This window comes from Charadrius vociferus, unplaced genomic scaffold (assembly GCF_000708025.1).
Source record: "Charadrius vociferus isolate BGI_N301 unplaced genomic scaffold, ASM70802v2 scaffold162, whole genome shotgun sequence".
NCBI classification, from domain to species: domain Eukaryota; kingdom Metazoa; phylum Chordata; class Aves; order Charadriiformes; family Charadriidae; genus Charadrius; species Charadrius vociferus.
Window position 1 is genome coordinate 1,942,892 of NW_009647236.1, and position 17,811 is coordinate 1,960,702.

General features: G+C 48.9%; 1 protein-coding gene across 1 annotated transcript in view; it reads left to right on the top strand.

The window, feature by feature from the left end:
* The first annotated feature begins 987 nt into the window (after window positions 1-987).
* CASQ2 (calsequestrin 2 (cardiac muscle)) overlaps window positions 988-17,811 on the top strand; it is a 35,083-nt gene continuing 18,259 nt past the window's right edge. The window contains exons 1-3 of the mRNA XM_009879902.1: window positions 988-1,415; window positions 15,237-15,321; window positions 16,848-16,948. Coding sequence (XP_009878204.1) covers window positions 1,182-1,415; window positions 15,237-15,321; window positions 16,848-16,948 — 420 coding nt within the window. The 5' untranslated portion in view covers window positions 988-1,181. The remainder of the gene's footprint in view (window positions 1,416-15,236; window positions 15,322-16,847; window positions 16,949-17,811) is intronic.

Here is a 17,811-nt window from a genome sequence, read left to right on the forward strand (position 1 = left end):
GCACGGCAAAGCGGCAGCTGGCACTCAGCTCCCAAGGAAGGAGGAACCAGTCACTGTTCCTGGGAATTGAAGGGGAAGGAATATGCAGGACAGCTTGCTGGGAAATGCAACGGGGTTGTGTGAAAAAACCCCTCGGGACCAGCAGGCATGTCCCATTGGCTGGGAGGCCAGCAGCGATGGTGGCATCTGTCCATCACCTTGAGGAGAGCCCTGCCTCCTGCCCCAGGACACTGGCCGGGGCACGTGCCTCCTGCCCTTCATCCCCCCTACTATGATAAGGTTTTAACCACTCGCCAGCAATGTATGGGGCTTGGTAACTGCTGTGGGCATGGGAGGCTGCAACATAAGATGCCCTCTGCTTTGGGATTACAGGTCCAAGGGCCAGCAATTCTCCTGGTACCCCGCAAGCAGAGAAGGTGCTTCAGAAAAGAGTTTGAATGTCAGCCGGCAGTCCTGGATGGTGCCCCAGGCAGGAGGAGGAGGAGGAGGGAGTCCCATGAGTGCTCACCTCGTTGCTGCTGAGGAAATGGGACTTTTCCTCTAGTGGTGCAGATGAGGCCCTGAAACTGTTTAATCCAAGATCTGTTATCCAAAGCCTCATCACTGTGATGCCCAAGGGGTTACAAAGAGAGATACCCTTATTAAAAAATGCAGCAAATACCTTCTATTTTTGTTAAGCCCTAGTAGGACAGGCTGTGCCTTGGTTCTTTGCACAAGTGAAGTCTGTCCCTTCGCAAACCCTGCCTGCATATTCCCCAGCATCGACATCTTCTACTCCCACCCTCTTGCTCGCTCCCTCTCTCTCAGATGATGCAGAGTGCCAGCAAGTCCCTCAATGGTGTCATATCTGTCCTTTTTATTCATTGCAGGGTTTATTTTTAGCCTGAAACAACTGCTTCCTAAAAATGGAGTTCCTAATGACACGGGAGCTGGACACAGCTATGTAAGGTATCCAGGGCTTGGCCTGACAGCTTCTCCTGTCTGTCTCTTTGTTGTGAGTCCAGGACAGCAGAGTTTGCTGCTCCCCACCAGCCTTGCAGAGTTTGGGCTGATCACTAGTAAGGCAGCAGAAAGAGAAACTCGATTCGAACTTTACCCAGAACCTTTGGTCTCCCCCTCTTCTCAAATTAAGAAGGAGGGGGACCTTTACCTGTCCTCCGCTGCACCCCAAGGGCTCCCCTATGAAGGCGACTTGCTGGATCCTGGCAGGTTTTTACCTGCTTTTCTGCTGCAAGGCAGAAGAGGGACTGAACTTCCCCACTTATGATGGGAAAGACCGAGTGATCGACCTGAACGAGAAGAACTACAAGCAGGCCCTGAAGAAGTATGACATGCTCTGCCTGCTCTTCCACGAGCCTGTAAGCTCTGACAAGGTCTCCCAGAAGCAGTTCCAGATGACAGAGATGGTCCTGGAGGTAAGCGCTGCTGCATGTCCCAGCTGGGGTCAATACCACAGCACTGCTTGGAGCTGTGGAGAGGAGCCATGGGACAGGACAGTCAAAGGGTCTTGTGCACGGGGGGTTGAGCATCCAAAATTCTGGGTTTGTTTACTTGGATTTGAGTTAGCATCTGAGTTCTGTGACGCCCAGCAAAAAGCCTCTTTTGTGCTCCTCTGAGTTGTTTGCTGGGAAATAGTCTTTCTGGATTGTGTGTCAGAAACCCAGGCAATAGCGAGTAACCATGCAAACCTCAGCAATGTGAACTCAGCTCAGCTGAGCTTTCCCAAATCTCAGCACAGACCTGAGTCCGCAGCTTGAAATGTTAAGATCCTTTCTCATTCTGTGCAAGCCAGTATCCCCCTTGCATTCTGGATTCAGTCCCATTTTCTATCCCACAAGGAGTAATCAGCCAAGAAGCCTTACCAAACTGTGCTGCAAACGGGCGTCCTAGCTCCCCATCTCAAAAGCTCGCCATTGGGGCAGCATTAAATCCCTTTTTGTTTTTCTGACACTTGGTTGCCTGCTTGGAATCAGTCTGTAGCCTCTTGTTAATGCAGGCATTCACTTTTGTGCTGGAAAAAAAAAAAGTGTTGTTAATTCTTTAGTGAAAGAATGATTAATTAATCCTCAGCAAAATAAATCACAGTAAAAATTGTGAAGCAGTTTCATAGCATTCTTTCTTGTAGTGGAGCTGTAATCTAGGGAATCATACAGCTGCAAGCCCGGATTGTTAGGTGCTTGTTTCCTACCAGGGGCTTAGAAATATTCCCTCTTAACTAAAAGACACATTTGGAAAGAAAGTGAGAATTGCAGAAGAAACACATAAGCTTTATTTATCAGACCCAGAGAGAAAATTATTTGCACCCCTAGGACTATAGCAAATGTGAATTAGAAAATACGCTTGCTGAGAACTAGGACCTGAGAAAGTCCAATGTCAAGTTCAAAGTCTACTGACCTCCTCAGCAAGCCTGACAAGAAAGGTTCAAAAGCTAACCAGATTTTACTCACTTGTCAGGAAACAGTTACTTGCTCCAGGTGAGCAATAAAATAAAATTTGGCAAAGAAACGAAAAAATAACATTGGAGCTCCACTTGAAATGTTTATGGTTGGGAGTATAATTGCATTGTTATTTAATAGGATAGCTATTTTGTACTCAGTAGATGGCAAGTGGTTGCTAAATACATATTTATAGAAATCTGACAGAAGCAGGTATCTGTTGTGTGCTATCAGTTTTAGTCCCCATGACACCTATACCCATGTTAACGATCAGCTTTATCAAGGTTGCGATGGCTACAATGCAATCGGGCTTAAAGCTTTTATTTTGCAGGGTTTGATTCAGCAGTGAGTACATTAGCTTAGGACTCTGGTGATTTGGTTTCCAATTGTTTCTCTGCCATGGACTTCTTATGTGACCTTGGGCAAGAGATTGAGGATTAGATCCGCAGCAGACTTTACATAATTGTAGTGCTCCGGTCCACTAATGCTCAGCTACCAGCTAACCGTGCCACACAGCAACCGGCACTTGTGGCTTTGACCTCAGAATTTCCCAAGCACTTGCAATGCTGATTCAGTGCACGTCTCAAAGCTTCACAGTCCTCCCCTGGACTGGGAACTGCAGCAGCAGCAATCTGGCAGCCTGAGCACAAGAGCGAGCCGCAGGCTGAGCACTCTTTTGCCTCTGTCACCTGAGGAAATCAGATGGGGAGAGGGTCTCAGCAGTCAACAGAGAAGATAGGATGTGTCTTGCCCTGCACAGGACACAGCTCAGCAAGGTGCTAGCACTCCCAATTTCTGTACTAACTCAACCATGGGAGCACTCGTGAAAGGAGTGGGCAAGCCAGGTGGTGATCTGCTCCCTCTTGTGACAGCATTCACCTCCCTCACCTCCAACCATAATGTGTTGTGCCGTGAGGGCCCCTCTCAGTCTGTCCTGCCATCCAGCTGTGGGACTTCACTGCATGTTCGCCAGGGCGGAGAGAGGGAAAGAAATGTTTGCAGTGGCTCTGTGGCTGAGGTGTGGAGCCATTCAACTGGCAGATGAGCTGCCTGCAATTGGTCTCCCCGGAGGCAGTCAGCAGCTGAACCCAGCTCTCCCGTAATTTGAGCAAGTACTCAGAGTAGTGAGCTGCTGGGTAGGCACGGGAGTACTGACAGGGCCTCTCCTTCCAGCCAAATCTGGGAAAAGTTCACCCAGGAAGGCTTTATGTATCTAATTTCTGCAGAGGGTTCAGGACTCTGAGTGTGCTGAAGGTCCTTTACACCTGAAATAAGGTATCTAAGAGGCAAACACTCCAGCCCTTGATGTTCCCTGCTGGCCAGCTTGGGGGGTTCCCGGTGTAGGGTGCTGCCTTTGGCAAGACGCCTTTCTGGAGCACGGCATGTTTTTCCAACTTACTTACTGAGAATTTACCTACTGACTTACAACAAGAGGTGTTTCTTCTACAGCCTGGGAAATATCATGTCCTTAGCCTTCCATCCATAAATGGCACTGGCCTCCATCACTAGGAATAGTAGGGAGACTTCATCCAAAACACAGGCAGGTGTGGAGCTAAACAAAGATCTGAGCTGGGTGGTTAAGGGTTATTTTGTCCTATTGTCTAATGAACATGAGTGTGTGTGCACATGGGAGGGAATGGGCTTAATGGATGTTAAATCCAGGAAAAAAACCCAAATAGTCTACCCTTTCTGTTTCTCCTACATGTACCTTATAGGAAATTTATAATTCCAAAGAACAAAGACCTGAAAAAATATCTTAGATACCAAGAAAAGAACAAGAGAGATCCAATGTCTGGGTTCCTGCAAATTTGCTAGGAGAAACTCTCAGATGTGCCCAGGTAGTAGATGGAATGCCATGTTGCTGAAGCAAGCAAGTCCCAGCAGTGCTGACCAGTTTCTTCTTGACTCCAGATCCAGCCACCAGTTTAGGCTTGAGCACGTGGAAAAAATCCACAGCTATAAAGCGCCCAAGAAGGGCAAGATGGGTGTAGACAAACACTCCTCCAAGCTAGAAATATATTGTCCCTTGATCACAAGCATGGTTTCCTTGAAATATGAAGCTTGTGGTCAAGCTCTGACTGGGACTTCTCCCATGACTGAGGAGCCCACGAGGCTCTCTTACTTGGGTCCTCTGGTGTCTAACAGAGGTTGAGCTCATGTGGTGACATTTCCCTCTTTCAGAGTACCTCAGTCTCTTCCCTTCCAAGTCCTTGCTCTTCACAAAACTTGCAATAACTTTATTATGCTGAGATCTTTATGTATATATAACTTTATTATGTTGGAAAATTTGGCTGAAAAGGGCCTATAACTAGAAAAATTATTAGGGGAGGCAGCTGACAGACAGACCTGGGAGGAGAGAGAAGAGAATCACATGGGTCTCGTATCTGTGGGAAATAAAGCTGAAAAACCTGACAGCACATGAGTGAAGTTTAGCACATATTTGAGGACTTTACCAAACCATAACTACAAACAACAGACTGAGAAGGAAGCGATACAATAGGAAAAATTTCCTTCCCAGGACTAGGACTATAGGCCAGCATGCAGGACCAGCTGACACTGTCAAAGCACACGAGCTGTCACCAGAAAAGGGTTGCCATCATTAAGCTGATACTGCAGTGGGACAGCACATAGGGTCTTCAGCTCCCCGCACCCGGGTGTACTGGGAACTGTGACCAGATTGCCAAGCAGCCCAGGGTCCCTTTCCAGTTAAGAAAGGGAATGAAGGTGAAGACCATCATGAAGCAGCCCTGACAGCTTCTGCCACCTACACTGCTAGGTGCTACCTGGCAAGGACAAGGTCTGAAGACAACTGAGCCCCTCTGGGGGCAACAGCAGCTTCTTTGGACCATCCTTTGTGCGTGATGACAGCTCCAAGGACAGCAGTGTCAGCCCCTCAGGTTGGGGTGGGAAAGCTGGGGGCTGTTGGGTTAGTCTGTCAGAAAAATAGTCAAAGCAGTGCTTGGAGATGCAGCTGCCTACTGTTTTCTGGCTAGGGTGGAAAAGGGTTGGGGAAGGGCTGTTATAAGACAACCCAGGGCAGAGACAGTGTGGGCACAGACTGTGTCACAGCTCAGGTTAAAGGGATCTACTCCTTTGCTTGCCTTTCTGCTATGACTCCACTCTGCACCACTGGTTACTGAAAAGTACCTGCAGATTGAGCGGGGAGAAGCCTCCATACAGGGTGATGCAGAGGTAGAACCAGGCAGTCCCGGGGCTAGCAGTAGCTATTCCTATCTGTGGCGAAGTTTACAAAAGTCCTGCATGCCCCATGAGGTGAGCATAGTGAAGAAGTAGATGGAACAGCCAGGCACAAGGCCTCATAATAATTTTTTAACAGACAAGTAAGAAACAAAGCTACTTTTCCTAAATGGTCTCAGCTATAATGAAGAAGGGGTAAAACAGGAAAAGACCAGGCAGTGAAGCTGAGAAATATCTGTTCTGCTTTCCTTCTCCTCTGTAGCTACCCTACCGTATTTCATCCTGTCTCATACCACTGCTTGTCAGACCTTCTCCCTTCCCCCTCTCATCTCTGAATCTCCTAAATATCAGGATAGTTTCACCTTCCGGTGGGCCAGCCCTTTGCTCTAGGAATCATGTAGAAAAATAATGAACAGTGTGATTAGGGGCTTTCCTTTTGCACTCGAGAAGCTCTCTCTAGCAACTGAGGTTGTCTCACTACCATAGCAGGCTGCCTGCAATGCACTCCGTTACCCTCTCCTCTGCTGAAATTCACTCAGTCCTGGCTCCCCTGTCATTCTTCTCTTGTCACCTGTGTTCATGTGTAATATCCTTAAAAAAAAAGGGGTTGTCAAGCCCAGATATTCTAGGCACCTCAATGCAACAGTGTCCCATGGCTGAAAATTCATGGAGAACTGCCCTAGCACAAATCAGTCTGATTCGAGGTAAGAGAAGAGGGATGTGGTACTTCCCTTTCCAGATGAGGTCTAGGATCAGCCTAGCCTCTAGCAATAAAAATGGAAGAGCAAAGTGAAACTCCTTAACATATTTTGGCAAGAGAAAATTTCTCCTACAAACCTGGTAATGTAAATTCATGAGAGTATGTTGCATGAGATTATTTTGCACGAGATCCTCCCAGTGCCCAACCACAGCCAGTAGCTGTGGTGTGAGAGGGACAGATAGATTTTGAATCCAGTAAAAGGTGAGGGTTAAGCTGGGTGTAAGGTCTACTTCCCAGTTCACTTGAGAGAAAAGATTTATTTTCAAGTGTTGAAACTACCGCAGCTTCCAGCTCAGGAAGAACTGGTGCAAGATCAGCTGGTTTTGGGGTAGTTCAACCCATATGGTCTTGAAATCTCTTGACAGCAGATGTTCCCATGAGAGTTCAGGGCCATGTAATATGTAGTAAAAAGTCCTTCTCTGCTTCTGATGCAACACAGAAAAAAGGTTTACAAGTTTGAGTCTGTCTAGTTTATCCCCGAAATTCATAGGAACCAGGAAACAAGATTCTAGTTTGTCCCCTTCTCTAGGTCTAGTATAAATATAAATATAAATATAATCATAAACATTAAAATAAACATAAACATAAAACCAAGCCCTTTCTTTAAGCACCCTTTTCTGTTTGTTTCACAGACCCAGATTTCAGTCTTTTTCTTTGAAAACGGGCATGTTCATGAGACAGTGCCTCAACACAATTTCCTGGGCTGGGTAGACAGGTTATACAAGACATGTTCACTGTCACAGAAACTCCCAGGTCTCTGGGTCCCTACAGAACAAGTCCTCAGGGTGAGAGACAAGGCACACCTGGCTGGATAGGTATGTGCAGAAGCCTACAGTGCAAGTGCCTTGTACATACCTGTAATAAAAGAGGTGCTTTGGTTTCCATGGCTACTAAAGCAGTGGCTTCCACTACAGATAAGTTAATGCAAAAATAAAGAAGGAAGGGAAAGAAACGGGGAAAGTCTGCACTGATTGCTTTGCCCTTTGAGACCATGTCAGTAGGTCTCAATTCATCAACAGCCAGCAGAGCACTGATTTTTAGTAATAGCACTTAGGAGGATTTCACTCACTCGCATGTCAGTCACAAAAATAAGTTAGAGAGCTGCCTGTTTCACATATGGGCACCTTGACATCTAGGGACAAGTATGTGATTTGGTCTTTCTATATAACACTGGCAGAAACAATTTCCAAGGCTGCTTTACTTGTTATTGCCCAGTTTCTCTCTTTGAAGTCCCTCCACCAGTTCCCAGCAGTGAGTCTGGACTGGCTGCATGAGCAGCATTTGGCATAAAACCCTGCTTTCGCTGCCATACCACTCTTTGAAAGGCACCTTTCTCAGCTGCTAACGTATGACCGGAGAGAGGTGTACTGACAGCAGTTCTCGGAGCAGAAGACAGCTGTAAGCTCAGGATCTAAAGAAAACCGAGCTGGTTTCATCCAGACACCCAACTTTTATGCAAATGTCACCTGGAGACATGGCAGACTCCTGTGAGCTTGGGTTCACTTGCTAACACAGCACAAGGCCAAGTCTGCTTAGGCTTTGCAGGCTTTCTTGGCCCTGAAGTGAGGAGCTCTTCTCACTTTCTAGCTGGAGAGCAGACAACGTCTGTAGGTGCCATGCAAGACCTTAAGTCACATGGAGACTCCTTCTGTGTCACTCATCCGTTCAGAAATGCAATTGAGAAAAAACGTTGAAAATCTCGTACTCTTAGGTCTCAGCCATCCTGCCACACTAGTCAGCTTCCCAAAAAAGTGCCAGCGAGGGTTTCCCATGCCTTTCTGCTAGGCTTGTTCCTGGGAGGCAGGGTCTCACTCTTGTATAATGAGGTATAATGAGGTATAATGAGGCCTCAGACTAGGTTGAGCTCACACTCGCCTACTCAGTGGACATGTGTGGTGTTTAGAGTTATCATTTCATGTTCTCCATCCCAGACCTTGACATTTCTCAGGAGCCTGCCCGCAGGCTGGGGCAGCTGTTGCTCTGCGAAGCAGACTGGGTATGGTGGGCCATGCTGTGCTCACCCACCGTGACCTTACACCAGAGCTTGGTCTGCCAGTGCCCTTCATCTAAAACCAAACTAATCAAAGCCTGTGACTGCCCTTCCTTCATGCCTGAGCTTCATTTGTGGGAAGAGTGGAAAGGGGATACGATAATTCTCTTTGAACACCCAAGAGGGAAAAGAGCTATTTAAGCACCTAGCCTAAGGACAAATGGGCTATGAATAAACCAAGTGTGGAAACTAGGAAGTCCCTAATCACCAGAGGAGGAGGAAGTTAAGGGGAGAAGAGCCCAATGAGTTTTAAATGGACATTGACCAGGTTGTGACAGATTGAATGACACTGTGCCTGTTTTGATGACCAAAGATGTCCTTTTGCAGCCTCTGTCCCTAAATAACAGGCCCCAGGCAAGGAATCCATAGCCCAGGGAAGAAGTGACTTAGCAAGGTCCGAGTTCTCCTTTTTTTCCTTTTTTTCCTTCTCCTTTGCACATTGGGATTTACCTACATACATGAGACAAAACCTTGCCTAAGGAAATAGAACAAGCAGCGAAGGCAAAGAACTCAGTTCCCAGGGGGGCTGCAGAGCAGGCGTTCGCTCCTCCCCTCCCCAGCACCCCGGGACAGCCAGTGTTCCCTCCTAAGCAGTGCTGATGGTGCTCATTCCTGTGCGCTCGCTGGCACAGCCTTGGCGAAGGCCAGCTGCCGTACATGATACGTCCTTTTTCTGGGAACCCTGTCCGGCCCTGGCAGGAGATGGGATGCCATCAGCTAGTAGACCTCTGACACCTCAAACCCTGCACAAAGGGGCTGCGTGTTTTTTAAAGCTTTCCTCAGTTCTTGCTTCTCAACTCCTCGGGTAAAAGGCTTTTCTTGTCCCAAGGACCCCTCCATTCCCCCAGGGCTCCCCCTTGCTGATCCTTCCCGCGGATGCAGAGTGGGAGCTCCCAGCTCCTGCCTGCAGCATCCTGAGCTCTCCGGGTTTTCAGAGTTGCTGGCTCACACCCACTTGGTCAGAAACTCAGAAATCTGCCTTGTTCCTGGGAGCTGGAGGCGTAGGAATGGCAATGGTCTGCGGAGGTGAACAGGCTGAATATCAAGCATGCTTCCCTTCTCCAGCAGCTACTGAAAGGAGCCAGCTTATGCCCTGCATGGGCTTCCCGCTGGCATCCAGCCTCCGGTTTCAAAGCAGTCTCTTTGAGGCCAGAAGGGCAATGAGGCAGCAATCGCCTCACTTTTGTGGAGGACAGCCCCCAGATTGCGCCTCCGGTCTCTGTTTTGTTGAAGGGGAGCTTAGCGGGGTGGCCCCCGGGCACCGTCCCAGCGCCCACAACGTGGGTCAGCACATGCACGCATGCATGCACGCACGCCCGGGTCTGTTCTCGGCGTGCACACTTGCCAGCTGGGTCGGCAAAACATCTGTGATGCAGTGCCAGCAAGGACTGGCCAGGAGCAGCAGCAGGTGGCCCCTGCACCCGTGGGTGCTGGGTGGCACGGGCATCGGCCCCGGTTAGCTCACAGATGAGGAGGCTGTGCTTTGCCTTACTGCTCACTAAAATTAGGGATGCCCGGTGCGGATAAAAATACTAACTATGCAAAACCTTTGGGGAACTAGCCAAAGAGCACATCGTATGTCTGACCGGGCTGAGTGGCTGTGTGGCAATGAAAGCCCTGGGGAGGCGTTCTTGGAGCATTACCTGTGAAAGCCACCTCCGCAGGAGTGACCTTTGGATGTTCCATATTTGGGGACTTGCCTTTTAGTCTGAGGAGCAGCAACTCCCTGGAAGGGCAGGCTCAGCAATAAACAACCTCTCTGGGCAGCTCAGGTGGTGGAAAAGGGCAGGAAGGTGGGACCGATGTGCTCTGCCCCCAGTCCTGCTGCCAGAAGAGTGGCTTCTCTAGTGGCAGCTGCTCAGCAGGCTTCTGCCCTTTTCCTTTGACCACCATGACGCTTCAGGACCTGTAATTCACCAGTCTGAATTATGCAAGAACCCAAAATGTTGCTGGTGGGGTATGCAAGAGGATGCTAGAGGAGACTACACAGCGTTAGGAAGGAGTGATATCCTCCTCTGCTTTCAAACAAACTGCCCATCAGCTCGAACAACAGAGAAGCCAACTGTAGCGTGAAGGCATGAGTCCTGCATACAGATTGAAAGCTTTTGGGGAAATACCCTGGATTTTTGCCATCTCCTCCTGTTGTTTCTGAAATTAAAATCCTAACATTTTGGGTTATAAAATCATCATCATTACATCAACCAGGTTCTGACCATCAACACAAACTGCAGCTTTAAAGAGAGTAGGAGAGAAACAGCAGAGAAGTGCAGATTGCTTGAGGGATGTTCCCTCATCTCCTGTTGCTCTCCTCCTTGCATTGCCTGAGTTTTGTTCTTGCACCCCTGCCAGCTAGCGGAACAGAAAGCTCCCCATGCTTAAGAGATGTTTGCTCTTGATGGCTCTCACAGAGACCCAAATGTCCCCAACGTGCTGCTTCCCAACCTGAGAGGCTGGAGAGGATGAACTTTACTGCTTGTTGGAGCTCCAGGCAGGTGCTAGAGAAGTGGGAAGAAAATCCAGGCCACAAACCCATAATGTCACTCCACAATGAAAAACGGACCATGCTGAGATACCCACCCTTTCTCTCCCATTTGTAACCCTCTCTGCTAGATTTTGTCTGCCATTTAGCAGGAAAACTGACACGAAATGCAAGGTTTGACACAATTAGTGTTGTCTGCAGCTGGAATAGGAGTGTGGTCAGGCAACCGGTGACAATTCTGCTGCTCTATAAACTAGAATTGCAAAATGACCCGTGGGTCTTCTTAAATGTCCCAAAACTTCTCAGTATCAGACCTAGGTTCAGACAGGTATGGTAGGTGTGAAGCTGAGATGTTCTGGCAGGGAGCTGCTTCTTTCCATCCCCATTATTCAGGTTGGCTGTAACTGTTGACATCATCCAAGATGAGGTGGTGCTTGCTTGCTCAAGCTTCACTTTGGGCTGGGACCTCTCACGCATCCCAGAGGGCCATACACTCTCTCACGCTTACCCAAATCCAAGTATGGCTTTTACCTGAGGGAAGTGGGAGAAAGGAGGAGTGCTCCCAAACTCACACCTCCTTTTTCCAAGGCTACACAGTGCACAGTTTATGATCCTGTGGCTAGAAAGTGTGGATTGCAAAGGCTTCATGCGCACAAGAGGAAGGCTGCAAATTGTGCATGGGATATGAGCTTACAAGCAACTGTGATCTTTGTTCATGGTCTAAGCCAGCTCTGCCTGCCCAAAGCTCCTGCTGTACCTCAGGGACTGCATGACCAGTTAGGTCCAGTTCTTCCAGTGCAGTTTCTCCCCTCCATCTCCCCAAGCTAAATTACTTGCTATAGAGGCCAACAAAAAGACAAGGGCTCTGGCTGGCCATGACTTCAAGCCATATGAATTTAAAGGGAGAAGGAGAGGGAGGAGGAGGGGCTGTGTTCTTACATTACAGCTGCCTCTGTCGCAAGGTCCCGAGCCAAGAGGATTGTCAAGATTAGAAACATTATCTGCATTCAAATCCCTCTAGCATTATGGAATCAGAAAATACTGTAAGAGGATATATAAATGCTTGATACTGTAATGAGCAGGGGGCAACTAGCCAAGCTGCTGTGCCTCTGGCATACTCTATATTTTGCTGCCTGATGGGGTTCAAATATAGGTGTGGGAATACGTCCTCACGTGAGCACTGGTCAGACTCACCTGCTGCAGTGGAAAGCAACGAAAGCACAGGCAGGAGTGATGTTTAGCCTCTTCACAGCTAGCCCTAGAAAAAGCCACCATATGTACTGACACTGCAAAGGCCTCCTGCCTCCAGGCGCTGCCACAGTGGAAAGAGCTCCTGAGAGTCTCATGTTGCATAAAGATTTCCCTGGTGCAGGAGCCCAGTGCTCTGCAGATGGGCACAGGCTGTACTGCTCACCTCATTATCTCATTAGCAGGAAAGTCACACACTGTCGCATGCCTTCTCTTGGGACGGTCCTTTTCAGAGGAACATCTCCATACACTTGTACCCATGGTACATATGCTTCCTAGAGATAGTCTTGCTAGACACAGTCACACAAGCCCTGTCACATCAAGTGCACCTCTAGCATTACTGTGACCTTTTTTGCCTCCCAAGCCCTAATGAAGTACACACTCCCACAGCCTCACACAAAGAGGCTTTCATCACCCACATTTTGTCACCAACATTTTCTAGACATGTTTGCTTTTTTCCAGCAAGCTGCCATGATCACAGCTACACGGCTGCACCCACATCCCTCTGAAGAGTGACCTTGTGTATGCTGCATGCTCACATACATTACTCCTGATCAACGCCTCCTCTCTCAAAAACGTCCCCACTCACCCCCAACCACTTGTTGGTAGCAGGTGTTGCAACCTCACACAATGAAGTGACATTTCTGAGCTTCTTCAAACACCCCCAAGAAACCCTAACCATGCAGGAGTCAAGAACTATTGGTCTTAAACAGCCCTGACTTTGTCTGGCACGTGGCTAACCTAGCTGTAAGTATGTAGTTAGATCAAGCATGCATGGACTGGACATGACTGGACAGTCTTCCTCCCTTGGGCTTTCTGTGTTTTACTTCTGGTCACAGTGCAGCCATAGCCTCAAGCATTGACTCTGAGGAACCTCTTGCTGCTCTACACAACTTCCAACAAGTGGGGACTTGCTGACAATGTCCCCTAAAGCTGATGATCCTACAGGCTCCATCCCTTTGTCCAGTAAGGGCAGATCCCCATAATGGGGAACAGAAAACAGCTTCTCCCACCACCGCCCACTTGCAGATGTCTAGGGAGCTCACAAGAGGTGTCCATCTCTCCCTGCGTTATCAGGTATCAGCTGCTCTAATGTAGACTGCTGTGGCCTGAGCCAGGAGATGGGATGCCAGACCAGTGCTTAGGTGTCTTATCAATGAATGTGCAAATACAGACACTGCTCTGCCCCGTTCAGGCAGTATCCCCTGTAAGCATGAGCCCTGAACGTGCAACCTCACCTTTATTTCAAAGCACGGGCAGAGAGCACGGAAAGACCAGCGAGACCACGTGCATAACACAGAGCACCCCTTTTGCCTCACACGGTGGCATTTCCCCCTAAAGACAACAGGCCAGGAAGCCACAGGGGGATCAAGGTTCCAGTGATGCTGTGATGGTTGGTGGAGAATCTGTCCTTCTGGAGGGCTTCAGGACAGGCCTGGGGATGTGTATTCAGTGGAAGGGAGAAGACAACCATGTCTCCGTTGCTCCCCTTTGCCCAAGTAAGGTCCCTGAGACCTGATTGCCAGGGTGCCCGCCATCTCCCCCAGGATTTCAGAGAAGGGTGGAATGCTGCCAGCGTGGGGAGCTGGCTGGCCCCATGACACCCCAGGGTGCAGGCGAGGGGGCTGCCCCACTGCTTTTGCTCCCCGACGCCTTTAATCTCCACTCGCTCTCGCAGCGGCCTGGCGCAGGCCGAGGCTATTTATAGCAGGGGAGCCAAGGGGCCGCACAGCCATGGGGGCAGTGCTGCCGGGTGACATTCAAACCAGCTTTGAGGCCGGGGGTGTGTGTGCCAAAATGGGTCCTGGGGGAGGGTGTTCTTCATAAATCAGCCTGCCATCCCTCTGGCCATTTTTCTTCTGCCCCCCTCCAGCCTCCCACCACCGAACACAGGCAGCTGTGCCCTAATAGGGACATTCCTGTCCCAGAGGCCTCCGACCCCTCATCCCCATCATGCCTCCCTATTCAGGCAGGGTTGGCAGGGGGGACAGTAAGAAGACCATCAGTACCAGTGGCGTTCGTGGAGCAGGGAGGGAGAGGGAAGAGGAGGGGGAGATCTTACAGCTGCTTGGTGGTCATCATTACCACCTTGTAGGGTCTCTGACATGCTTGTGGTGGGGCTAAGTCAGTCATCTGGTGAGTAATGGGACTCATTTTCCAGGGTCACTGCAACTCTACGGAGCCTGTCTGGAATTCACAGGGTCTCACCCTTGGCCACTCCCACCACGGGGCACTTGCAGAGCGTCTCTCCTTTCCTCACATATCTATTTTCACAAAACAGGCAGGAACTCGATATCTTCAAGAGGCCCCTTCGTCAAAAATGGTGGGAATGGGAGGCAGTGGCTTCCGAAGCTGCAAGGAGGCAAATGCGAGCGTGGCTGGGATTAAACTCATTTCTTTAGGAAAAAGAGGGGACCAGGAACTGGGGGTGATGGAAGTCTGGCCAGGAGACCTGACTTAAAGCATTTTGTAGGAGAAGGGACTGCTTCTGCAAAGCAAGGAGTCTCTCTGCTTTATTTTTGCTGGGACCCTGCTTTGGCCACCCCATCACATGTATGAAGGAAACATGATGCTGCAGTGCCCTGCATCCCCTCCAGTTTGCAGCCAATGCTGCCTGGCACCAAACACTTTCAGAGTTATAATGTCCAGGGTCCCCACATGTCACGCTGCCCCACAGGAAGCCACTGAGACACAATGGAGGAGACAGCCTTTGGTTTGTGTCGGTGGCACAGGTCTTTCTCCCAGCCATGCCCACTGCTTTGGTGTCCCTGGTGTGGCCGTGAGCCCTCTCTCAAAGCCCAAGTGTCAAACAGCAGTTAGCAGCCTGTGGTATCACCAGAAAACTCAGTGCTGTGACACAGTGGGAAGAAACCCAACCCTTGTGACCTCTGGGCAGCGTTATCTCAGCGGGGAGGCAGCATGTGATGCATCCCACCCATTGGTGCTGCCTGAAAGCAGAATGTGGGTCATTTGTGTCTGTCGTGCCATGCTAGCAGGGCATGCTGCCCTTTAGCTGCCCTGTGCTGTTAATGCCACTAACATTGGGCTCTCTGGTTCCTCCCACAGCTGGCGGCTCAGGTTCTGGAGCCCAGGAGCATCGGCTTCGGGATGGTGGACTCCAAGAAGGATGCCAAACTTGCTAAAAAGCTAGGTGAGTCCCATATCTGATATCTCTGGAATAGCTTAGAGAGGGTGTTGGAGTGATGCCCAACAGCCAGGCCCATAGAGGACAGCCAAATCCTTGTGACCAGGATGGGGTGATGGTGGCCCTTGCACACTGAGCACCTGCCCACCCCAACATGGGCAGGATTAAGTGGGGGGGGTGAGGATGAGAGGGGTGAACCAACACCCTTCCAGCAAAAAGCTTCCTGGCAGAGAGTACTGAAAGAAACCAAAACCAAGTGAAAAGGAAAGCCAGTTCATGCCATGGCGATGACAGGGTGGAAACTCACAGCTTGCTGAGCAGAAACTGTAGATAGGTGTCATGGAGTAACTCCATGCTTTTCCTGCGCAGGGTCAGGTCTGACACAGTAGAGCAGAACCAAAACCTACAGGGACATCACATAGGCCCCCAAGTGTCACCAGTCCCATGGCAGAGTGACCCTGAGCCTCTAATGGGGGAGCAACAGCCTAGCAATTGTTTGGCAGCCAGGTGCCAACCCTTCCTGGCTTGCTTCCCAGAGCAGAAGAGGAAATCTCCTGTAAAGGTGAAAGGCTGCTGCCTTGCCCACCCCTGGACACAGCTGCCTTCTAGGGGCTGGTGCTTCCTTCGTATTTTAGCCCACAAAGCTATATGGAAATATTATGGCACATAAATACAACAGCACAAATATACCACTAGACTTAAGGTCAGAGACTGTTAAAGCATACTGAACTGTATACTGGACTGTAATTTTCTTTCCTAAATTAGAAGCTAAGTGTGCTGGTGGAAGCTAAACTAAAGCTGAGAGCTTCTGGCTCTCCAAGAAGGAGCAAACTACCAACCTCACCTTTACCTGTGGTACCCTGCCATCAATGCCTTGCAGGAGCGTAGTGCTGGTGATTTTGGAGCCTCCACTGAGGTGCTGTAGCAAGCAGTTCGCGGTCCAGTGATATACCATTCGAATCTGCCAGCCTGCCATCTGTGGCATCTCTACCATAGGTTTCTAATCCTTTTGCCAAGGCTGGCTAAGCCGCAGAGAGTTTGAAGCTTGTTTCGGCTTCCAATTCACTGTTTGTGTTCACATAGTTCTGCCTTCTCCAGGCAGAGAGCACAGCCCACATCAAAATCCATTTTCCATCTAGTGTCAGGTTGTTGAAATTTGGGATGTCAGTTAGAGCCCAGTAGTATTTACTGCAATAAACAAGTTCCTGGTACAGAATTTTTCCAACTGAGGCCAAACTGTGACCTGAACAAAAAAAGTTCAACACTTGGGAAGAGACTTGCACAAGCTCTGGTTGAGGCCTGTCCCTCCTGCTGTGAAACATCAGTCAGGAGATGGCTCAGGTTGTTTCTAACTGGGCCAACACAGTGAATTGGCAATCGCATTTTCCCAGGAGGTGTTGCCAGAATGACAATCAAGATACTGTGTAGTAAAAATGCTTTTAGTGACCTGTTGACCACATGTCCTGGTTTTAGCTGGGGAAGAGTTAATTTTCTTTCTAGTGATTGCTGTTTTTCCTGTCTCCTTCTTCCAGGCTTGGTTGAAGAGGGAAGTCTCTATGTCTTTAAGGAAGAGCGATTGATTGAATTTGATGGGGAACTGGCCACAGATGTCTTGGTGGAATTTCTCTTGGATGTAAGCACAGATAAGCGCAGAGCTAGATAAAACCTCTTAGAGAAGACCTTGCAAATACTCACTTTGCTAAAAACCACGGCTTTATCTTTATTTGAAATTCCATCCCTATTTGCTACACTCTGGTAGAGGTGACACTTTCCAGCTTCCCAAATACTTGTCTGACCATGAGTTCCCAGGAAAGTGGGTACTTTTCTATGCCACCAACCACTTATATCTTAAAGACTTTTTGCTCTCTTTCCTGTTTATGGAGTATTTGATTGGAAGCAAGCAACAACCCCACATAACTAATTACTTGTCACCCACCTCAGCAAGCTGGCATGCAAACTGCCATTTGCAAAATCTTTCACTCCTTTTTTTTTAAAAAAAAAAAAGTTATTTTCAAAAATAATCCTAGAAGTAGCATTCTCATAGAGCAACTAAAAAGAGCACAATAGCTCAATTCATGGAAAAAGATACATGCTGCAAACTTCGCCCGTTTCCAGACACAACCCCACAAACAACATAGTGTACTACTGCCTCTTCAGTGAACTTACAGAATTGCACTGCCATGAATTGGAGAAGACCAATGCCCTCGGACTTAGTGCTCTCAGGTCATTTTGTGCATGGGCACAACTATGTACTCACCTTTGTGCCTAAATGCGAAAGAGATGCTGACTCCCTCATCAACATGTTGCACATCTCTTTACATTTTATGCGAACTGCCCAGAAACGTGGTCTTTGTTTTGTAGTGAAACATTTCACAGTGGCTTGGCTTTCCTTTGAAATGAGGCTCCCTTTATGGGCAGCCCTGCAATAATGCAGATAAGGGAGGCAAAGTAAGCAGTGGAGCCGGCAGGGTTTGTTTCCCAGAGTGGCAGGGGGGC